Genomic DNA, 24,837 nt, shown 5'->3' with positions numbered 1-24,837 from the left:
TCCTTGACCGGGTGTGGGGGCGGAATGTGGATATCTAGAGTGATTTGTTTATGGTCAGATCTAACCAGCAAGGGGTTGACCTCTGGTGTGAAAAATCTCCCATGTTGGTGATGACCAGATCCAATATGTTGTCACCTCTGATGGGAGTGTTGACCAGTTGATCCAGGGCATTTAAGTTTATAGTACTTGAGTAGCTCTCCCAGTTAATGTTTGGGTAATTGCAATCACCCTGTATTAGGGTGTTTGGTAGGACAAACATACATACACATATATATATATATTTTATTTTTTTTGGTTCATATAGGCTGAAGGTGCAATGGAATCTTTTAGATGTCCTTCCATTTCACTGTTGCAGTATTCATAACATGAGGGATCCCCTACCAAGGGCGGCCCAACATCTGCCACTATACCAAAGCCTTTAGCTACACCATGTGTCACACGTATGCTCTTCGCATAATGTTGGCCATAAAGGTGACGTCTGGACATACCATCCTTAGAACAACTTTGGTGCCAGTCTGAATGCCATCTCTGATTGTTGGTCTGAATGCCAGAGTCATTGCTGACATACCTAATCATTCAGATAAGTGCCCTGTAGGGGGTTTTTACTTATCTTTTTTTGTTTGTTGCAGGATTTCATGTCATCCAGGAAGGGTAAATGCCAGTGTGGAAGACTTATTCCCCATAAAGACTGGCATGAGCAGTGCTTGTTTTGTTTAGGGGCTTTTCACCATCATACATCCTGCAATATCAGTCAGGCCTTTGTGCTTAAGACCTTAAGCATTCGTCTTTCCTCCCTCGCTATTTATGCAGAAAACCAGCACCTCAAACTTTTACCAAAAGATGCCATGGAGGGTACTTCTTGGCCTGAGGGTCAGCCATCTTCAAAGAGGTCAAAAAAGTTAGATCAGATTCTTCGGCTGCACCTTCTACATTGGATGTCTCTCTCGAGGCTGATGAATGCCTGTTGGATTCCTCTACCATGACTGTTTCGGAGGACGGCATGGATTCAGCTGTTTGCACAATGTCAGAGGCTTTCCAGACATCCATTTTGGATGTACAGGGGCAACCACAGCTGAAGTACCAAAGGGCATACATTCTGGTGAGGGAGGAAGTCCCCAACTACTACTATTGAATGTAGGCTGACGTCAGAGCCTTCTACCTTTCATAAGGCGGACATCCCCTTAAAATACAAGCAAAAGACAAAACGTTTCTTCTGCTCCCAAGGACCATCAAAGTGAATGGCAGAATTTTATACAGGTCTTATTTAATGCCCTTATGGGTTTGAAGCTTCCTCCAGGGGGTCGGTGTTACAGATTCTCCTTGGTCATCATCCCTTCTCAAGAGAGCTAGCAATCAGGATTCCTCTGCAGAAGAGGAGGATTCGGATGAGGAATTCTTGGCCTATTCTATCCAGATTCCTTCACCTCTGGAGTATGGTTCTGAGGAAGGAGGAGCCTACTTGTCCTGAATCTCCTTTTGAATAGATTTTATTTTGGTGATACCATTGCTAGGATGATGGAGTTCTTTAAATGGGATTGTTCACAAGTGTCAGAAGTGCAAAGGAGATATTATGAGCTTCTGCTGTTCCTTCTGTTTTGGCTGCTTTACTGGATACATTTTCTTCTGCTTCTCAGGCTCCAGATTCTTAGCCACCTGCTCCTAAGAAACCAGACCGGTTTTATAAAGTGCCTAATGATTTATAAATGTACACGTGTCCATCTGCTGACCTTTTGGTGGTCTCTGTGGCTTCTGATGAGCCTTCCAAATTACTGCCCTTGACTACTCTTCTTCCTTCTCATAAGGAAAACAGTGCTGTGGAAAGGCTGGGTAAGAAGGTCTGTACTTCAGCCATCTTGACCTTACGGGCTGTTAATTATAAAACTCATATGAACACATTTATTTTGGCTCTCCTTTCTCAGTTTTATTAGGTTATTTCTGACCTTCCTAATTCTGAGGGTAAGACTTCTGCCTTGTCTTTGTTAGGGGCATCTTCTCCGGTAGCATGCCTTTCCATTAAATATAGTTATGATGCAGCAGATGCTCCCTCTAGGGCTGCTGCTTCAAGATCTGTTTTGAGGAGATATTCTGGCTACGGCTTCAACCTCTGCCTTATGATATTAAGGCTAAGTTGATGGATGCTCCTCTGGACAGCACATGTTTGGTGCTGCTGATTTGTTCAAGTCCCTGCAGGGGAAAGGCAAGGAGTTACAGGATCTGAAACATATTTTTATTTCACCTGTGCCCAAGTTCCAAAGGAACTGTCCTACTAAGCCACCTTTTGTTCGAAGGCAGTCTTGTCTTCTACCTAAAGGTAAAAAAGGAGGTAGAAGGGTTCCTCCAGCTAAACCTACTCTCTGACAGCTCCTGCTCAGAAGCCACCCTTTCCTGATAAAACCAGGTGCTGTCGGACTACCAGATTCTTTCCAACCATATTCTTCTTCATCTTTCTGTGTCTATTCCTGTTTGGTTAAGCATAACCCAAGATTCTATGGTTCTTTCCATCATTTGCCAATGGTATTTGATGGTTTGGAAATCTCTTCACCCCCCCCCCCCACAGGCATTAATCAGCTACCTCAAGAACAGCTGGACTTCTTTCCAGTGGTGCTTCAGGAACTTTTGACTCTTCAAGAGATTGCACCTGCTCAGAGAGGGAAAGGGTTTTATTCCAGAATGTTTTTGGTACCCAGAAAAGAGGGAACTTGGAGACCCATTCTGGATCTTTCTCACCTGATTACTTTTTTCTGAAGATTCCTTCCTTTCAAATGGTATACCATAAGACTCTGTTCCCTTTGCTGCTTCCTCAGCTTTTCTGGTTTGTGTGGATTTCAAGGATGTTAACCTCCATATCCCTATTCACCCCCCCCCTTCGGGAGGTTTTTACATTTCTCTGCTTCCTGGCATTTTTTGTTCTCTGCTTTGCCATTTGGCCTCTCTACTGCCCCAAGGATATTCACCAAATGCCTAGCTCCTGTGATTGCTTTTTTGCAGGATTCAGGGGATCCAAGTATTTTTTTATTTGGGCAAGCTCTTGTTTCAGGGATCCACTCCGGAGATCCTGTTGCAAAATCTTCATTGTTGCAAAATCTTCATTGTGCCATTTCCCTTTTGCAAAGTCTGGGGTTCACAATAAACTTAGTCCTTTCTGACGTCTTCTCAGTACCATATTTTTCTGGTATGCAGGATTTAGTCGCTGCCTATGCTATCATCTCTGCCTCCACCCAAGGTCTTGAATCGCCTTTCCTTTTAAAATCATCTTCCTGTGATGTCTATCACAGCCATGGAGTTTTTGAGATCTGTGGGATTTATGGCATCCACAATCCTTATGCTCCCCCTAGCCAAACTCCACATGAAAACATTTCAGTAGTTTCTGAAATCAGTTTGGCTTCAACATGCCCATCCTCTAGACTTTGTAGTTGCTCTTCTTCCCTGTCTGAATAAGGAACTTCACTGGTGGATTCAGCAGTTGTCTCTAAACCCAGGGATCCACTTTCATTCCCCTCTTCCATCTCAGGAGCTGTTTACAGACACCCTAGGGGTCTGATCTCTTCTTCAGCAGAAGGCGTGCATCAGTGTCAGAGATGAGAGAGTACTTCTGCTGGCTCTTCAGGCTTTTCATCCTCTTCTCCCTGGAATTTATCAAGGTGTTTAAAGACAACACCACAGTTATGTGGTATTAAAAAAACATGGGGGAACAAGATCTTATCTTCTTTGTGAGTTGGCTGTCATGGTATGGAATCTTGCTGTCCAGTACCAAGTGTCTCTTCAGACAGTTTACATTCTCTCAGGTCAAAACATTGTGGCAGATAACTCTGTCTAGGTCCTTAACTCAATCCCACAAATGGATGCTTCACAGGGATGTTTCTTGACATTGTCCACCAGTGAGGTACACCTCAATTTACCTTTCCTCTGAACAGACCACTTTCATTATTTTGTGCCAGAGTCCCTGGTCCTCTGGTATGGAAGGTGAATGCCCTCTCTTTCTTGTAATGGGATGTTTCTTTATGGTTTTCCTCCCCTTCCCCTCATTTAAAAAGTCCCATTTAAAATTCAACAGGATGCTCCAAAAATTTTGTTAACTCCCTTTTGGCTGAGACAGCATTGCTTCCCTCTTCTGCATTTAGCCAAGGGCAATCATCACAAGTTACCTCACAGGGTGCGCGTACTAGCACAAGAAAAGGGATCTCTCTTTCATCCATCTGCACCTGTCCATTCTTCAATGGACTCTGTGGGTGATAAGATTTTGATTTCTCATGGACAACTTTTCTCTGAGGGTGTGCTTAGGTCCTGCAGGAGACCAGGAAACCTACTTATCCAAATTAAAGAGGTTTTCTGTTTGGTGTCTTTCACACAACCTGGATCCACTTTCTGTGGATGTTCCTTTGGTTCTTATTTGTGTGGATTACTCGATGCTGGGTTGGCTTTTTCTTCTGTTAAGGCCCATTTATCAGCTGTCTTCTTGTCTGCATTTATCTCCTCCTTTAGCTTCTAGGTTTGGAGCTAAACTATTGCTTAAAGGCGTCCTTCACATTAGGTCTCCCAGGAAACCTGTTAAAATGGGACTCTGGCTCCTTTTGAGTCTGCAACTTCAGCTTCCTTGCAGCATTGTTCTTGGAAGACTGTTCTTTTGTTATCAGTTACTTCTGACAGACTGGTATCTGAGCTTCAAGCCCTTTATGGCTTGTCCTCCTTTTTTGGTGTTTCATAAGGACAAGGTATCCTTGCTTGGCAGTTCTTTTATGCACAAGGTGGTGAATGGAGTTGTCCCTTAATCAGTCTATTCATTTGCCCACTCTTTTTCCCTTCTCCACAGTCTGCCAGTGAGAAGGTGCTGTACATGTTGGATGTGCATAGACAACTCAGATTTTATTTGTGTAAGACTAAGACTATTAGGAAATCTAGTCTTCTTTGTTTCCTTTATCCCATGTCTCTGGGATTGGCTGTATCCAAGCAGACTATTTCTTCTTCAAAAACTATTTATTTTTGATTTTCATGGGAAGAGCCTTTCTTCTCTAAAAACTCATTCTTCTAGGGCTGCGGCTTTTTCTGTTTTTTTTTTTTTTCAAGGATTTGGTTACCAGCTCTATTCTTGAGGTAGCTACCTGGACCTGTGTGTATACTTGTTCCAAGCACTACAATTTGGATGGAATTTCAGAGGTAGACCTGGTTTTGCTAGGGGCCCATCCTTCATGGCTTCTTAAAGAGCTCTGCTGGTCCTTCCTCCTCCCAAGTTTCTTTCTGAGCTTTGGTACTCTTCCTCGTGTTATGAATACTGCAACAAGTGGAATGGAAGGACATAGTACAGTTGTGTAAAATCTTACCATAAAGGTAGGTGTACTTCTCTTCACTGTTGCATTATTCACCCCCCCCTGTCCTTTTCTCTTCTGGAATTACTGCTTAGCTCTTGGTTTTCCTTGGAGTGGCTTTTTTACTGGGGCTTTCAGTTCAGAGGATGGTACATTTGGACGTCACCTTCATGACCTGCTTTTCACGAGGAGTGTACATGAGACTTACTGCGTACCTTAAGGCAACCTAAAGGCTTTGGTATACTGGCTGGACATTAGGCTGCCCTTGACAGGGATCCCTCATGCTATGAGCACTACAATAGTAAAGAGAAGAACATCTACCATTATGGTAAGATTTTACACAACTGTACTTTTGTTTCTTTAGTTTGAAAACTCATTCTGACTGTGAATTTTCTTGAAGTAATTATCTATGGCTACTGAGTGTTTTATGAAGCAAATTCAAAGAACCTTGGCAGTGGATATTTTTACGACAGTTAAACATCTGAGATTTACCTAAGGGCTACGGTTATTTAAGTTGGGGGGGTTGCTGCTGTTTTAACCACAGACAGCTGCTGTGTGTGTGCCTGTACATGCTTATGCCTTTATGTGGAGGAGTTGTAGTGGATTGCACTGTTTGTGCTTTACAGGAATGAGCTAAATATATGCTTGTGGCTGTTGTTTATATATGTATTAATTAATCTGATTAGTCCGATGTCTGAGGTGTACAGAGTCAACAAATGTAGTTGTAATTGGTTGGGGTGTGTGTTTGCATGTATGTGGGAGGTTGGCCTAATGGTTAAGGTGTTTGCCTTACAGACACAAGGTGCAGTGTTTGATTCTCACAAGCGATACTTGGCTAGGCTTAAAATGGCCCAAACAGGCAGATAGCCTAGTGCTAATCTATGAACCTAATGGGGTACACATTATGCATCCAGTAGTAATGAGCTGTAGTTGATTAGTTTGAATATTGCTTATGTATGTATTCATTCATTTGATCAGTCATACAGTCAGTAAAATGGCTGTAATTGAGGAGCTCATCTTTGTTTGGGGTAATGAAATGGTTTGCAATATATGCATCTGACAGCAATAAACTGAAATGTTTCTGGAGAATATTCACTAGAAAATGCAGTGCTGCATTGTACATACCAGTGCTGTGACTCTGCAATGTCACATTTGTTTAATACCTCACCTCTCACAATGCACTCCTCATTGTGCATTTAGATGACAAGAGGTTATAAGTTTTTGTTGTTGGTCCTTTGTGAGTAATTTGCTAGAGGACATGTATAAACATCTTTTGTGTAATGATGTCTGGTGGCAGAGTAAGTTTTCTGCATTCTTACTCAATGTATAGAAACAATATTTAGAAACATTCAGGTACATCATTTCACAGGTGGTATCAGCACATGGGTCAGGGCCAAAAGAGTCTGCTCAGTAAGTAAGATTCAGTAATTTATTTTCATGTGAAATGGATAGTATGCCATATTCATATCTTTTCATAACATAAGAACATGCTTCCCATCCATGTGAAGCAGAGTTCTTCTCCAGCCCAATTCAAGTATAACTAGAACCAGTGAATGGGGAGTCAGAAACTCATCCCTGTTCTGGCACCTGTGTCACTTGTTAGAAGCCCCAACCCTATGTATAACCTTTAAAATTACCCTAAGGTATACTTTTCAGGTACATTTGGGGACATGACTAAGCTTTAAATTGCCCCCTGGGGTTATCCTAGTAATTACCTATGAGCATGCATTTGACATCCTATATAAATCCCTAAAAATATCAAATTAAAGTATATGTAATTATTAAAACTTGGCTCTGACGGCCAGAGTCTAAATACTACCTTTTTCAGATAATTATACCCATTTAGCAATAAAATATGCATAATTATCATATTTATATAACTATCTTCTACAATGCTTCCAAAATGGACTCAGAACAGTTTTTCACACGATCAGTTTGTGCACTTATCAACAATGGCTCCTGACCCAGTTTGGGTAGTTGATAAGCAAGAGTATGCGATTCATTTTCCTTCAATATTATGAAAAATGTAGTGTTATCTGTGCTAGCATGTCTGACTGCAGTTTTGTAAATACTTATAAATAATTGTAAATAACCTTGTGTTATAAATGCCAGCATGACTAGCTATAATTTTGCAAATATGTTTTTTTATTTGTATCTTTGATTTGTGTAAGATGTTTGAATCAAACGGTGTTCTGGCTGAAGAAATGTACATGCCTTTTAAAAAGAATTCTGAATGCAGGTTGTGCCAGTCAGCTGACCTAGAGTGATGTTATCGTGCAGCAGAGCTGAAAGGAATGGAATCTTCACAGCAGCTGTTTTTGTTTACTTTTCAAAAGTCTGAAATGAGAGAGTAGAATTCTTATAACATTTTTCTGTGACTTAAAATATTCTGCTGTAAAAAGCTGATGCTGAGTCAAAGTTCAGTTGCTCACTGTAGTTCAGTTGCATCAGTTAAGTAAACAGTGGTTGTTTTCCAGATCAGCATTTATCACTCGTTTTTCAAAGCTGTTCAGCAGAAGTAATAGGATTTGCTGTTCCAGTCATTGAGGACAGGATAACAGCCTGAAGAGTGGACATACTCTTCTGCAGGGCAAGATGATAGTATATCATCTTGCCTTGCTGACTTAATGAGATTAGACAGGGATAGTTGATTTTTAGACGGTTTGGAAGCTACAAGCCAGATAGTTATAGTTTTTCTTCAATCAGTGTGAAACCTATCCTTCAGTGTTATTTTTGTAATTCCTGTGTGAAACTCTGTGGTTTATTGAAATCAGTTCTTCAGTCAGTATATATACATTTTAAATCATTTTTATTTATTCATATGATCATAGGAAGATGTTCTTCGTGTTTCACTGCTGCAGTCCTAACCATTGGGTTATCCATGCTGTGGTAGCCCTTATTCGTTCCGAATACCAAAGTCAAGGTTTTGTGCGTCGGCTGCTGTCACTTGCTGGGTGACGTCAGGTCATCTGAGCTATAAAGGAGAGCAGGCGACGCCATTACCTTAGTCTTTCTTGCCATGGAGCCTGTAGCAGAAGCCATTCACAACAGTGCCAGTCGGCTGTTTCCATTGTTCGAACTTCAGCTGAAAATGTCTAAAGCCAAGTACCCCTTTGGGGATCCTTCCTTTTTCTTGCACTAAATGATGTCCAAAAAGTCAATAACTGTCTCGCCTGTGGAAAGCAAATACCACACCAAGACTTCCAGACTTATTATGTCACTTCCTTAGGCCCGGATCACGATGTACCCCTCTGTTGGTTCTGTGCCCTCTTTAATGCTAGTACTATTTGTCATAGAGCTCTGTTTGTAGCCAGATATTTTCGTCTTCCATCTCCGATTTACCGATATGGCATCAGTCAGTCAGCAAACCACAGATCTTCCAAAAAAAGTGAAGATAAGGATAGAGATAAGACTGCATAAGGCCAACACGTCCGACGATACCACCGCTAAAAGGGTAGTCAGTTCTTCGGAATTCAGTGAGGCACTTTCACAGCCCCTGATGCCCGACTCGATTGTCGCAGGCCTCTGCTGAGACCCTTTTGGAGTCCTGTATGCCGCAGAAAACTGCACCGTCTAGTGAGCCTTCGGCTGTCTCTGCCTCTGTTGGGTCCGGAGCCACAGGCACCAGCTTCCGAGGATACGGCTCGCACTTCGGAATTCACTTCAAGCCCTTCACCCTCTCTTCTGACTAACACACCAGTAACACTGAGGGATTTTCTTCAGGCCAGACTTGGAGCTACTCCAAAGAAAATCGCAAAAAGTCACCATTCCACTCCTCCCCTTCCTCAAACTAGACTACTTAAAATGGTGGAGGATCTCATCACTTTCATCCGTGGTAATCAGGCCACACCAGCCAAAAGGAGAAGAGAAACCTTCTCCAGACATCCAGTTGGATTTAGACTCAGAGGGATCTGATTTCTCTGTTTTTGAAGAGGAAAATCCTCTTACTGCCTATGAAGACTCAGACGCAGAATACTCTATTCCTTCTGCATCACCTCCAGAGGACTTTTCCTTTGGGGAAACCCTCCACACCCTCCGGGAACACTTCCAATGGGAATCAACGGATTTCTCTCAATCCAAGAAAAGACAGAGTTTCTGGACCTACCCCAGCAACAGGCCTTTGGCCATCCCACCCATCTTGGAGGTGGTAGATGATGTTTACTAAGAATCCACTCTTCCACCTGCCCCCCAGAAAACCTGGCACATTCTACAAGGGTACCTGACTCACATAAATTCCTCTACAGAAATCCTATAGCAGATCCAGAGGTGATTTTCTCAGGGACCTAAGGGAATTAAGACTACCTCTGCAAAGAATCCTACTCCCTCAGTCAATGAATCCAGGGTCCTGGACAGATGGGGTAAACAAAAGTGTATACCTCTGCAAGTTAACTATAAGGGCTCTCAACTGTCAGTTCCATATGTTAAAATATCAACAGCATACTTTGGAACTTTTGAAACAGAAAATTTCTGCTTTTCCAGATTTTGCCAACACTAAAGAGCAGAATTACTGCAGTCTTCATCTCAGGCGGCAAAGCACTCCTTGCACTGTAGATTTGACGCCCTAGAAGCTTCTAGCAGGGCAGCAGTGACAGGATCTGTTATCAGAAGACATGCATGGCTGAAGGAACAACCTCTCCCTGATCATGTCAAAGCTAAAATCATGGATGCACCTCTTGACAAAGATCACTTGTTCATTCAGAAGACTGAAGAGGTACTCAAAAAGGTGGAAGACAAAGCAAAATTGATGCAGACTGTTAAAGTTTTCTTTAAAGTACAACCTACAACCTCCTAGGTTGAGCAGAAATTTTTCCTCTAAGCACTGGTCCTTTCCTGCACCAAACAGGCAGGCACAAGGCAAAATCTGTAGGGACAGACCCACCAGGACTAAAACTTAGGGTCTGCAAAGAACAAAACATTGGCCCCCCTCAGACACTAGCACAGGGAGTTCAAATGCAATCTTGTATGGAAAAAACTCCCAATGACTACCTTTCCCATCTCTGCCTGCCTCCTCCACATCAAAAAGTGGAGGAAGGCTATCTATATGCAGAGAAAATTGGAACCTATAACAAAAGATCAATGGGTCTTAAAAATCATTGCTCAGGGGTACAAATTAAATTTCCAAAAACTACCACCTCCAAGGGGGTACCCAGACCTACCTCCAAACCAGTGGACAGAAGCACTAAAACAAGTGCAAAACCTAATATCCCTAGGGACAGTAGAACCTGTACCTCCAGAACAAGTTGCATAAGGATTTTATTCAAGACTATTCCTTGTTCCCAGGAAAGAGGGGACTTGGCATCCCATCTGGGGCATATCCTTTCTCAATACCTTCCTGGTAATCCCAAAATTCAAAATGCTTACCTTACAACAGCTTCTACCAATGCTGCCAAACAAAGATTGCATGGTTACCTTAGACCTAAAAGATGCTTACCTGCACATCCCAATAAGGGAATCATGCAGAAAATTCCTGCACTTCAGAGCAGGATTACTACACTTTCAATTCTCTTATTTGCCCTTTGGCTTATCTATTGCTCCCAGGGTATTCACCAAATGCCTAGCTCCCGCCATTGCCTTTTGCAGACAAAACAATGTACAGATTTACCCTTACTTGGACTGTTTCATCCAGGCAGACTGCAAGGAACTGCTCTTGCAGCACCTCTCATTTGTAAAAACCCTACTCAAGGAAAAGAAATCAAAACACACACTTACCAGGAAAATATTATTTCTGGGAGCCTTACTGGACACAGAACAGCAAATGGCCTTTCTGTTCCCAGAAAAACAAAGCTTCCCACCAAAATACTTCACTACTCTGGCCTCCCAAACCCAGTTTTCTGTCAGGAAGTTCCTACAAGCTGGTACATCAACAAACAGGGAGGGACTCAAGTCTTACACCCTGTGCAGACTAGCCATGAACCTGTGGCTAGCAGCCTCATCCATGGGACTACATCTACCTACCGGGCATCAACAATGCCCTGGAAGGCCACCTAAGCAGAAACCTGCTGGACCCACATGTATGAGAAATCCAGAGAGACATATTTCTGAAAATTACCCACACATGGGGGACCCCCACCCCCAGGTGGAGCTCTTTGCCTCATTTAAATCACCCAGTACAGAAATTCTGCACCAGGGAGTACCATCATCTGGCCTAGAATGTCTATTCCCTGACCTTCCCTTGGAATACCCTCTTTGTGTATGCATTCCCACCTCTACCTCTCATTCCAAAAGTACTAATCAAGATAAGGGAGGAAAAGCCAAGAGCAATACTCATTGGCCCAGACAGCATTGGTGCCCACTGCTGCACAGCCTATTTCACCAGCCCCTCTGGCAGCTACCTCACCTTCTATTCCAGGGAGGGGGGAACAATGCTGCACTCAAACCTCAAGACACTAGCTCTCAGCAGGGCTTATTCTACAAAAACCAACAAGGAATCTATAATAAGCAAGCAAGTCCGTGACATCATCACAGACACCAAAAAGCCCAGCACCAGAAGATCTTGTACTGGAAAATGAAAAAGATTTTGCTCCTGGAGCCAGTCCAAGGGGGCAGACATACATCTGCCCTCCATTCCTCTTATTCTAGATTAGCTTGCTGAGCTTCTTAAGGGTGTCTCCTTCTCCATATAGATCATGCCTCTGCCGTCTTGGCAGACTTTGATACAGAACAGCCATTGTTCTCCTGCCCTCTTATCAAACATTCCCTTAAAGGAGCCTCTAATATCAGGCCTCCCAGAAGACTGCCCATCCCAGCCTGGGACCTGAACTATGTTTTAGAAAAGCTATTCTGCCCCCTTTGAGCCTGCAGCATCCCCAGAACTAAAGTACCTCTCTTGGAAGACTGCCTTTCTCCTGGCTATTACTTCAGCCAGGAGAGTGCCAGAGCTTCAAGCCTTAATGACCATTGAGCCATTTATCATTTTCCATGCAGACAGGGTGTGCCTGAGAACCAATCTCTCCTTCATGCTAAAGGTGGTTTTGAATGGTACCCTCAACCAGGCTATCCACCTGCACACCTTCTTCCCTAACCCTCAGAACAAGGGGGAAAGGATACTGCATTCTTTGGATGTGCATAGGCAACTCTGGTTTTATCTGGATCGTACATACACATTCAGGAAAACTGACCAGCTTTTAGTCCGCTTTAAAATAGGGGTACAGGGGAAACCAATATCCAAACAGACCATTTCCAAATGGATAGCACACTGCATCCAGTTTTGCTACTCCTTGCATGGAAAACCACTCCCTAGGACCATCAGAACCCATTCCAGTAGGGCAACGTCTACTTCCACAGCATCCCTATAGAGGGGTACCCACCAAGGAAACCCTGGAAGCTGCCACATGGACTTCAGTCCACACCTTCACCAAACATTACCATCTGAACCTGTTCTCAAAAGCTAGGGCTGGGTTTGCCTCTGCAGGGCATGTTCACCCAATCTTAAGTTTCTATTGACCTGCCACCCTTCTCAGCTTTGGGAATCTTCCCAGTGGTTAGGACTGCAGCAGTGAAACACAAAGCACATATTACAGTTGTGTACACTCACCATAAATGTAGATGTTAGTGTGTTCACTGCTGCAGTCATGCTTTCCCTCCCTCATTCCCCCTGATATCTTATTTCCTTAGAGACACATTTCTATGGGGGTCTCTGACCCTAGGGCTACTAATAATTATTAAAATTGGACTTCTTTGGTTGGTAAAGGCAAGAAAAACTGAGGTAATGGCATCACCTGCACTCCTTTATAGCTCTGACGACCTGACGACACCCAGCAAGCGATAGCAGCTGATTCGCAAAACCTTGACTCTGGTATTCGGGCAGACTGAGGGCTACCACCACATGGATAATGCAATGGTTAGGACTGCAGCAGTGAATACACTCTAACATCTACATTTATGGTAAGTGTACACAACTGTACTTTACTAGGCTAAAGCCTGCCTAGCAAAGCTCCACCCTTATTTCCACGATCAGCACCTAATGCCAGTGTCCAACAGGGACACAGGTGTGGAACCCCTGGGGTGAATTTACAGATGTTCTTTGTGTTTCATTGTTGCAGTTATTACATTAGGGTAATCTGCTGGCAGGTTGCCCTCAGTCGGCCTGAATTCCAAAGTCTTGGGTCCTGCATCAGTTGCTGTCTTCTCTTCCATGACGTCAGGTCGTCAGGGGTATGAAACATGCAGCCGACGCCATTTTTTTTAGTTTTTCTTGCTTCAGATGTCAGGTGCCCCCAAAAAGGTAGCAAAAATATGTATATGTACATGCATCAGTATAAACTTTACCTTCATCTAAAAGCAAATACACCACATAGGTTGTAGAAGATGGAGAAGGAAAGATAAACCCCAGAATGAAAGGGGGATGGCGGGAGGGTAACCTGAACTACAACAGTGAATACACTCGAACATCTACATTTATGGTAAGTGTACACAACTGTACTATGTTCTTCGTGTTTCACTGTTGCAGTCATTACATTTGGGTAGAATCCCAAAGTTATGGTTGGGTGGCTGGAGCTAAACAGCATTAGGTGCGGCTATAAGGCCCTGTAGAACGGTAGTGGCAAAGCCTGCCCTGGACTTAGAGTACAGAGGCAAATGATAATGCTTTGCAAAGGTGTGAACAGAACTCCCAAGTAGCAGCCTCTAGAATGTCTTTGGTGGGTACTCCTTTGAGAGAGGCTGCTGAAGTAGCTGCAGCTCTGGTGGAATGAGACCTAATGCCCTTGGGCACAGGTTTAACATGGTGTACGTAGCAGAAACAAATGCAGTGGCTTATCCACTTTGAAATAGTCTGCTTTGAAATAGCCTTTCCTTCTAATCCTGTAGCTTATGCCACTAGTAATTGCTCAGTTTTTCTTAGAGTTTTAGTCCTGCTCAAGTAGAATCTTAGCTGTCTGTACATCCAGGGAATGCAGAATTTTCTCCCCCTTGTTCTTCGGATTTGGATAAAAGGTTGGCAGATGAATAGTTTGGTTAAGGGCCACACTGGAAACCAACTTGGGCATAAATGTAGGATTTGTCCTCAGACACCCTGTCTGGGTAAAATATGATAAAAGGCTCTACAGCCATGCGGGCCTGTAGCTCTGAAACTCTTCTTGCTGAAGTAATTGCTAGTAGCAGAGCTGTTTTCCATGATAACTTTATATCAGTGGTAGCAGCTGGTTCAAATGGAGGCAGGGTGAGCTTTTCTAACACATAATTGAGGTCCCATGCAGGTATTGGTGATCTTCTAGGAGGCCTTAAATTTTTGGCTCCTCTAAGATACTGCTTTAGTAGAGGATGAGAAAAGATTGGTGGCTCTATTGTAATGAGCCGAAATGGCAGAGGCATGGATTTTAATTGATGAGAAAGATAGGCCTTTGTCAAGCATCTCAGTCAAGTATTGTAATATCTGAGGAATATTTGGTTCTGCTGTATCAGTTCATTGTGCTTGATTCAGTATGATTGAGTAACCATGAACCATTTGACTTGGGAATATGCAGCATTTCCAATAAAGCAGGGTCAGAGATTGCCTTGTATGCATGGCAGAGATCGCCTCCAAGTAATCTGTATGAAGCAGAAAAAAGTGGCAGTGATTGCTGCAGGTGCTTGGAAAGGTACATACCAAAAGGGATGCTGTACTGAATTATAAACCTGAGGAGGGAAGAGTACAGGGAAGTTATAACTTTTTGTTCTGGAGGCAGTGCCCTTGTATAGAATGCCCTTCTTACCACTGTGGAGACATGGTGATCAAAGGTAAGATTGCTGTCAACCTGTGTGCCCAGGTCTCTCTCACCAATGAGTGCATACTTAGGGTGTTGCTATTGATGTGGTAATTAGCAGGAACATCGCTCGTACTCAAAAGGATGATAATTCCTTTTAATTCATTTTTTTTGCACTAAGTTTAAGGCCATGACTTTGGCACCAATCATTTGTTTGTATAAGACCCTCTTGTAAGCTGTTGACATAATTTGGAGATTCTATGGCCTCCCCCAGTTTGCAGTTTTCAGCAAACTTTGTCAGCCACAGACCTTCAGTTTTTGCTTGTACTTCAGAGAAATAGATTCCAAACAGTAGAGGTCCCAGGACTGATCCCTGTGGAACACCACTAGTTACAGGTCTTCTGTTGTTGGACTCTCTTTGACTTTTTTTTTTTTTTTTTTTTTTTTTGACTGTGTGGTCCATCAGTGAGCCAGTTGGCTACCCTTTATTGTGGCTGGTTATTGAGAAAGTACTTTTAGTAACCTGAGTGTTTTATGCTTATTGTGACAACACCAGTGCCACTACAAAAAGCCTTACTGCTTGGATTTATATGCTACCTTACATATCAAGATTTATTTTAGCCAGTATAATTGAACACCTCTTTTGAAATGGTATTGTGTTATTTTGACTGGTGGCAGCATTGCCATGTAATTTGGGAGAGAGGACTTGGCAGATAAATTTGTGCCAGTCTTTCCCAAGTGTGTGTGTGTGAATATCAAATGTTTGTGTGTGTCAGATATGTAGAACTGGGACACAGTGCTCTGGAGTGGTTAGTGTGAAGACTTACTTGGGGACCTGGATTGAAGCATGTAGTTCATTCCCAGGTTTGGAGCCTGTTCCCGGTCTACCCTTGGGGGAAATTGTGTGCTCTTTCTGTACTTTCAGTGATGTTCCCTTACCAGAGATTGTGGTGAGGATTGAGGCTCCTTAGTTACTGCCCTGGGTTTAAGTAGGTGGTCGTCGCATCACATTATTTGGTTCACCTCCAGGTCAGCTGACTGGCACAACCTGCATTCAGAATTCTTTTTTTAAGACGTGTACATTTGGTTAACCAGAAGAACACATTCTAATATTTTACATAAACTAAAGTAATACTCACAAAACATACTTGTTTACAAAAATCATAGCTAGTCATGCTAGCATTTGTAACACATGCAAATTTACAAGTATTTACAAAACTGTCTGCAGCTAGACATGTACATGTGAATATCAAGTATTTAAGAGCGAGCGTGTCAAATACCTAGAACTGAGACATGGTGCTCTGCAGTGGTTAGTGTGAAGACTCACTTGGAGACCTTGATTGAAGCATATAGTTCATTCCCAGGTTTGGAACCTGTTCCCAGTGTACCCTTAGGGGAAATTGTGTGTTCTATCTCTGCTTTCAGTGACGCTGCCTTACTGGAGACGGTGGTGAGGATTGAGGCTCCTTGGTTATTGCCCCGGGTTTAAGTAGGGGGTTTATCACATCAATATTATAATATTTCTATTAATAACTTAAACCAAAGGAGTTTGTATACAACTTCATGGCACTAAATGAAAAGCTACATAATGCTGGTGTTGGAAAGCTCTGCAATGATACCACCACTTTGAAAATATTTGTGCTTTGCCAGTAAAATGTGCGTAATTATGTGTTCGAATCTTAGCCAGTATCCACTTGGAAGCATTGCTAAATATCATTTCATATGCCCAGTCAACACAAAAGTTCAGGAATGCCTCAAAACAAAAGTTATAACTGGGTCAGTGAGATATTGTGGATTGTTTTGTTTTTTTTTTATTTCAAAAAAATGATTGCGTGTTCTATTAACACTTACTGGTTTGCTGCACAAGGAGTTTGTGGTGCTGCATGGTATCAAATGAAAGACTGCATAATGCTGGAAGCATCTTACTGACACTACTTTGCAGATATTTGGACTTGCTTAGCTATGAATCATGATATTTATGTATAATCAAAAGTGCCACAAAGACATTCATTTCATTTTATTCTGATTTGCTATCAGTATTTGATTTTGCATTTTTTTTACCATGTATTTTCTGTAAAAGTGCATTTTTCTGTTGGTGTCTTGTACATTGTTGCACTGCATACACTGTTTTGCAGACACAAATCATTGGTGTTTGGGAAGAAAGATTAATGTCAAGACATTAATTCTAGCCACATAATTAAAAGCTGTGAATGCAAATCAAACAAGTTTAGCTCCAGTTGTGTCTTTTGGCTTATCCCGGTTAGGGGTCGCCACAGTCCGCTAATGTTTGGTAGCGGATATTTACGTGACGAGTTACCAGCCCTGATGCACAACCTTCAATGAAGGCACGCCCATTCACGCATGCCTCCACACAGAAGACGCTGTAGTTGAAAATCGAACGGGACAATGTCTTGCTGTGAGGTGACAACGCTACTGCAGCACCACTACCGCATCAATTTAACGCTTATTAATCACAGGGGTCAAATTTCTCACACTTGAACACTGAACTACAGTTGTTACTTTGAAAAGAATAATTAACTCTGCTACATTTAAAATCCTGTTATTCAAACATTCCTTATAGGTAGCATGATTTTGTTTTACACATTTATTGTGGTTCGCTCCCTCATTAGCACTGACTGCTTTCTTTGACTGCTAATATTAATCCATATTTTTTTTACTTTGCTTACTTTGATTTTTATTAGTTGACATGTCTGCACTAAGCCATCTGACTTCAAGAACTTTGGCTGGATTTAGACTGGCAACCAATCTGGATTAAAAACAGATGAAATCAATATAAAATACATTGTTGTACTTGATAGGGAAATGAGTTGAGGTTACTTAGTTCTTTTTTATTCTCAGAGGACCACGGTGTTACGAGTTGCTGATTAGCAAACTCAATGAGCATCCTGTGCCAGAAAGGAACATAATTCGTGAAAGGGCATGCTTTCACAGAAGTGTACAAGGGGGAATGTACTGAAGCTTTTGTAAGGCTATTACGTGAACTGGCTGAAAACTGAGGGTTTCATCATCAGAATTGTTACCAGGGCAGGCTTATGAAGTCTCTCTCACACAGTTTGATGTAAATCTGACTTTAAAAAATGGATCTAGATTACCAAGGAAACTGAATTACTTAAAGGAGAATCATACCCCAAAACTGGGAAAATAATTTTTTCAGCATGTCTTAAACTTTTATTAATGTCTCTAAATCAATGCACATTTTTATTATTTTCTAATTTGTTATACTTTAAAATGACCTGAAGGGGGCTGGCTTAGTGGGTGGAATTTCATCATTTTGTCTTGAATTTTAAGCTGAGCAGCTTTAGTGCAGTAAAATGAGTATTTTGTGAGGTGCATTAGCTTATTGGTAAAATAGACTGCTATGCGCATGATGGATTCACTCTGGTGGTGTGGCATGGTTTTGTAAGTATTATGATACTTTATTTTTTGTTCTTTGAAAAGACCTCCATTGTAATACCATGTTGTAATGCACACCTATGGTTACCTAGTATCAACTGTGATTGTCAGGAATTACAAAGAACATGGGCACCTTAATCAAACAAGCAAAATGGCAGCTAAAGCAAAACACTGTTACACTGTCATCTTGCATACCTCAGACTCTAGCTCCAAATGAAATGTGGTATGGGATGCATACTCTCTTAAAATAGCAGTTTTATTTGTTTATTTCTTTATTTATCCTGACTGAGTTAGTCCCTTCTTTTCAGGGCCGACCCGAGAAGTTGTATTTATACTGACTACATGAAATTTGGCCAAGACAATGCTGATATAGTGGTCTTAAAGTAGCAGTACAGTAATGCACATTTACAATGTATATACACCAACTATAGCAGCATTATTTAAGTCCTCATGAGTACCTTGCCATTTTGTATGTGTATTTCACTGAAACAAATTCTGATCCTGTATGAATGGGTAAAGTGTATGTATATTTGCCCACTGCTGTTGTGTATCCGTTTATATATGAATACAGCTCAAAACTATCTTGTTTATGTACATTTTTAATATTATAATAAATTGCTGCTGTCCGTGTGAACTTGATCTTACCGTTATGTCAGCCTTTATCACCATGTTAGTGTCATCTGAGTTTAAGCAGTGCTTGCACCTTCTTCATGGATCATGGTGGTACAGTATTCATTGTCCCTACCTGACAGTGTTTGGTTCTGTAGTTTGCTTCTTTGCTGGAGTATCTTTTTATGCAGAATTTGCACATCCTCTTTGTGGTTGTGTAGATTTTTGTTGGATGCTATGGTTTCCTCCCAAATCCGCCAAACATGTTGTAGGTGACTTGACCTAATCCCTAAACTGCTTGTAGTGTGTATGTACATCTTGTAGTCAACCGGCTTCCTGTCTTTTGAAGGTTAGTTTCTGTGCTTGCACCTATTGAGCACCTTGATAGGATTTGGCTTTCTTGTGTCAGTGAATTCAATTAAGTAAATAATCTGAGATTCAGCCTGTACCTTCCTGCAGTAACTGAACTATTAGTCCTGTCAGTAACTGCATGCATCACAACTATCCTTGATACATCAGAAGTACTTTATCCAAAACATTATTTATATGCTGCTAAACAGTCATTGACTGCTGCCAAAATGCATTGTGGTGAAACATTTGGGCTCACAGTTTACATTAAGGATGTGTGTATGTACATAAGCTTGCTTATGTCATGGAGCCACTTTTAAGCATTATCATACATAGAATGGTATGGAAAGCATTTTGTTTTTCAGTTTGTGCTCATTGCTTTTAAGAGAGTTTTGTATTAAGGTTTAAATATTTGTTATGTAATGCAGTTGCCTTTGAGATTTGTGATTGTATGTTTGGCTCATTTGGTGCTTCCTTTTCCATCTCTGCTGCCCATGCTGAAAGATATTGTCACAGTCGCACGTGCTTGAACACCACCATCATGTGCTTAAAGAAGTTACTGTGCTACTCCTGTTAGTGGCTGCTTCCTTTAATATGGCACATTAGCAACAGATTTTTGACTCTCAAGTGTTACGCTAGCCTTTGTTTTCAAAGAGCTCCATTATACTTTTCTGCGCAGCAGTGTTACAGATGACAGGACGTATACATCTGATGCTGTTTAGGTAACCCCCTGGTGCTTGCAAATAAGGATGTTATGCTGTGTGGCAGTGAAGTTGGCTTTTGTTTTTCTCATAAGTGGTGCATTATATACTGTTTTCTTGCCCAGCCTGGGACCATTACTGTAACTGGCATTGCTGAGATTCTTATACTAACCCTTCCACATCCTTTGAAGGAAGAGAATTTATCATAAAGATTGCTGCTGTTACAGTATAATACATCCATGGGAATTAGAGTTGTGCAAATATTCTTTTTGTAGCTCCCTGCTGCAGTCGTCCTTACTGCTGAGACTTCAGTCACTGAGGGGCTGACTTCCACAGCACAGCATTCTACCCCCACTAGGTCAGGTGGACATATAAACCTTAGTGATGCCATCTTTATTGAGGAAGCATGCTGACATCTGCCTGTGCAATTTTAGATTTTTTGTGCTACAACATGATGCACACGCTGCCAACTACAGCATCTGTGTAATCCAGTATTATTTGGCCTGCTCTGGGTCTCAGTCCAATTGGGGAAACATTTTACTTTTTCCTGTATTCTTGCTGTAGCTGATATTAGTGTTGTATTGTGTAGAGAGGCTAGATGACCAGTTAAAGCTGTAGGGTATGTCCACAACTAAGAAGGATGGCAAAGGCTTTTGTAGTAAGCAGATACCACATAACAATTTTCACACCCTTTGTGCATTTTCCTGGGTCCAGAGCTTGATGTTTTTGGTGTTTGTTCCAAGTGCTGGACAAGTATTCCCTGTAAAATAAGAATAGGATCAAGGCTTTAACTCTTGCCACCATTGCTGTGTACCATTTGGCCCTGACCATACCACCACCCCCTCCCCCACTAATGGATGGAAGAGCATGTTATCGAGAAGGCAGTTAAGGATACAGGAGATGTAGCTGTATCAGAAGTCCCTCCTCTTTGGGAAGATGTAGGTCCCAGCAGTTCATTCTTGCAGCCCTTAGCCCATACCTGTCTGGTATCTGAGGCTTCTGATGAAGCCCCTTTGGAGGCAGACATGCCTGAAGATCAAGGCACTTGCCACTGTGCCAAAGTCCATGTTGTGGAGTTTGGAACCAGACGGTTTGTCTTTGGCACTCATTGACAAAGCATGTTTCCTTGCTACAGAAGGAGAGAGTGGTGTACCCCTTACTTTGGTTGTGGAGGACATACTTTAAGACATGAAGGCCTGAGGTTCCTTTCCCCACACCCAGACTTCTATGGTGTCTTTTCTTGTCAAGAGGACATAAAAGCTTGTGTTTAACACAGGACGTCCCCCTAAACTCCATGTAATTCCCCGAGCTTCAGGAAACTGTAATCCTACCATCAGTACCACATGATTTAACAAAACAAACAAAAAAAAACTTTGCCTACTGGCTTACTGCTGTGAAGTGTGAGCTCCCTGACAGTGTGTTAAGCAGAGAGCTCTGTGCGCTTGTGTTAGAGATGGCCCAGTTCCTGTTTCTACTGTTTGAACTGCTGCAGCTTTCCATTGCTGGTGTGTACACACTGCATTGCTCTGTCTGGTGCTAAGTCTGCCAGCATGTTCTAGAATGGCTTTAGTCTCATGACATTGTTTGAAAAGTCTGAGATGGCTTTAATGGTGCCAGGAATCCTTGCATCAAACACGGACAGAGATTACTTGAGCAAAATGGTCATCTAGCTGCAAATAAAAGCTGTATCAGCAACAAAATAATTGTGGTATTTATAAGTCCATTATTTATGAAGTACTCATGTGACTTGTATTCCAAGTGAACTTTGACTGTCCTGGGGCAGTAGCCTGAGATGGAAGGATTTGTAATTGTAGAAGTAATGCAGGCAGTTTGACATTACTCAGGATCAGCCTTCCACTCCAGAACTGTTTATTGCCTGAAATTTATATGTGCCAGTGGTTGTGATAAAGATGACACCAAGGGTTCTGGTGAGAGTAGTAGTTGCTTAACCTCTCAAAATAGTTGTAATTGTGATGATTTATACAGTTTACAGCAGTGCACATTTGGGAAGAATGCTAAACCCACAACAGAGAATGTTGTTCATGCTGTTTTATTCCGATATTTGACACTTAGACGTATACTGATATAATTGAGAGATCAACAAAAAATGAACAAGCGAAAAGGTCATTTTATAGGGGGGGGGGGGCATCCATTGCTAATTGTATATTCCAAGTCCGCAATCCCTTTATTGTGGGGAAAGGGCAAACTCCCCCAATCCCCACTGTTCACAATCTCGCACTGAAAGTGCCAGCAGTCTTCCTTCAGCTGAAATGAAACATGAAAAGGTGCAAATCAACTGAAATGGCTTTTTTCACTGCTGTAATCACACCATTCGACCACCTCAGTGACCCCAGTTATTCGCACCTTTTACGTTGTGCTTTGTATAGTTGCATTCATTTTGTATTCTCAAGCTTGAATTCAGGTACATATATAACAGTTTTGCATCTTATAAAAGACCAATTCAGTTATTTGTCCTTCCAGTTCTTTCCCATCTTGACCACTGTAAATGCTGAGGCACAGTTATAAATGCTGATATCATTTAGCTTGTGCTACTGTTTTACTTTTATGTAGTCACGTTTTAAGTGCGTGTTATCAATAAACAAGGGAAGAGTATAAGCGGGAAAGGTGGAGACAGCAAAAACAATAATTTTAAAAATTTCAAACTGGATTTAATAGTTGACACAGCCTAGATACTAGCGGCTGGTAGAAAGTAACAGGTGGCACTGGAAGATGCTGGTATAAAGGAAAGTGGTCCTCATATGATTACTTTGCCTTTTGAGGATCACTTGGAAGTGGGTGCACTGTGTGGTGGATTCTTACCTCCCCACAGCTGATCAACTCATTCACTAGGTCTCCCGGACCCACTGTAGCCTTTGTTGATCAACCCACTCTATGTGTGGGATAGGTGAGACTAAAGATGCTGAAGCAGTGTCGTACTGCTGCCAGAAGTGTGCCCTAACTTCCTCCTCCCCACAGCAGCCTTGTGAGCCCCACAGTGGCTCTTTGAGAGATGCATGAATGTCTCCACTCTGTGTACAACCTCCTGACTAAATGGTATACTGTTTGCAGAACAGAACTAGATAGCCTACATCCTCCCAAGATGGACAAGCCGGCGTCACCACTCACTCCCATCTTACCACATCCAGTCCCTGTGATATTTTTGTTGCTTTTCAAAGCAAGATAGACATTAGGCACGGAAAATAAAAACAAGTGGTTTTGTTCACAATGCCATTTATCTTTTGTTTGTCTTTGAAGTGCTGTCGTTACTCTCAAACCACAGCATGTGATAGCTGTTTTGAGATTTGTTAAAGAAGTCATAAAACCAACCACAGCATGTGACAAGCTATTCTGACAGCTGTCATCCCATGGCACGTGGCAACGAATATATACAGGAAATGAGCCCATGAGATAAACTTCTGCAGTGTTTCAAAAAGCCTTTAACTACGGAAATAGGATTATTTTTTACATTTTACTACTACATATTACTTTGTGGGCAATATAAATGGCTTTTGCAGGCCATATCTTTGACACCCCCTACTGTGAAGATTAGAACCCACAGCCTTTGGATCATCTAGCATTAAAGATACATGTGCTACCATTTGAGCCACTGAGGCTAGCTCAACCTTTTTAGCTCTGACTTCTTACTGTCCTCTGGCTCCTTCCTCCCTAGTTGAAACTGCTAGGGATTCAAGCCCATCCATGAATACATAGAGGAATGCCCTTGGTGTTGGGATGCAACAGATTCAATCTTACCATAACAATTGATTTCTGAAAATGCTCTTCTTGATTGGTCAGATGCAGTCTTCTACCCTTGCATGTTGGGGAATCTGTTCCCTCTAGCCCCACTATTGGAGTTACTTGCAAGTCAGTCATGTGAATAATATTCGGCTGGGGTGCCTTCTCTGCGGAGTCTGCATGTCCTTCCTGTGCTGGCACGGATTTCCTCTGGGTGCTCTGTTTTCCTGCTACATTTCAAAGACATGCAGTAGGTTGATTGGGCACTCTAAATTCACCAAATGTGTGAGTGCGCATGCAAGTACCTGGTGTTGGAAGTACTACTGTTGCAGGGCTGGCCACCAGGCAGTATAAACCTTGGTTCTAGATTATTGTCACTGTTGGTGATACCCCGACCCCATGTGCAAAAAATGGGAAAAAGTTTTAGTAGTTGTATTTTACAAAGTGACAGAGAAAATTAGTAGAACTGAAAGCATTGCATTTTGTACCACCTGTTACAAAAAAAAAAATTCGGTGCACTGCTTCTCTTGTATACACAACATATGAATGCATCTCCAGTTTTGTTAGACTAGCACTGTCTCTCAGCAGTCATTAAGTCTTTGTGAAGTACTGTCAGTCTTTGGTGGTTTGAAGTTCAGGTACGTCATTTAAAAAATGTTGCTGCTGTTTCACTGCTACAGTATAATGAGAGTCCGTGGTTCATCTTGTACTGAATAATATCTTAATAAAAGTCGTGTTTTGTAGGTCGTCACAGCATACTCCTTCAGGACGGCATTCCAGGCCACCTACTGTTCATTCCGAACAGTGTTCTAGGGCATCAGCTCCATATCCTAATTACTACTCTCCTGATGGCTCAAGAAAAGAAACATTTGGGAAAAAATGCTCCTATCTTTGCTCAAGAAGAGGTATGCAGCTTTTCCATTCTTTAGTCTTAATGTTAATATGTCTGTAATTTGTACATTACTTAGGACTCTCTTCTTCCTTTTAACTGTGATATGCCAGGCTGTTCAGCGCCATTTATTAGAGTTGGGCAGTCTATCAGGC

General features: G+C 42.0%; 1 protein-coding gene across 6 annotated transcripts in view; it reads left to right on the top strand.

The window, feature by feature from the left end:
* Nucleotides 1-24,837, top strand: part of LOC122796591 (MARVEL domain-containing protein 3-like) — a 502,950-nt gene that overhangs the window by 118,591 nt on the left and 359,522 nt on the right. For all 6 annotated transcript variants that reach the window (XM_044065192.1, XM_044065190.1, XM_044065188.1 and 3 more), the window contains exon 3: nucleotides 24,538-24,698. In XM_044065192.1, coding sequence (XP_043921127.1) covers nucleotides 24,538-24,698 — 161 coding nt within the window. The remainder of the gene's footprint in view (nucleotides 1-24,537; nucleotides 24,699-24,837) is intronic.

This window comes from Protopterus annectens, chromosome 3.part0 (assembly GCF_019279795.1).
Source record: "Protopterus annectens isolate FY-2018-M chromosome 3.part0, PAN1.0, whole genome shotgun sequence".
Classification (NCBI taxonomy): domain Eukaryota; kingdom Metazoa; phylum Chordata; order Ceratodontiformes; family Protopteridae; genus Protopterus; species Protopterus annectens.
Note: the sequence above shows the minus strand (reverse complement) of the source record. Positions and strands in the feature narration are given on the sequence as shown.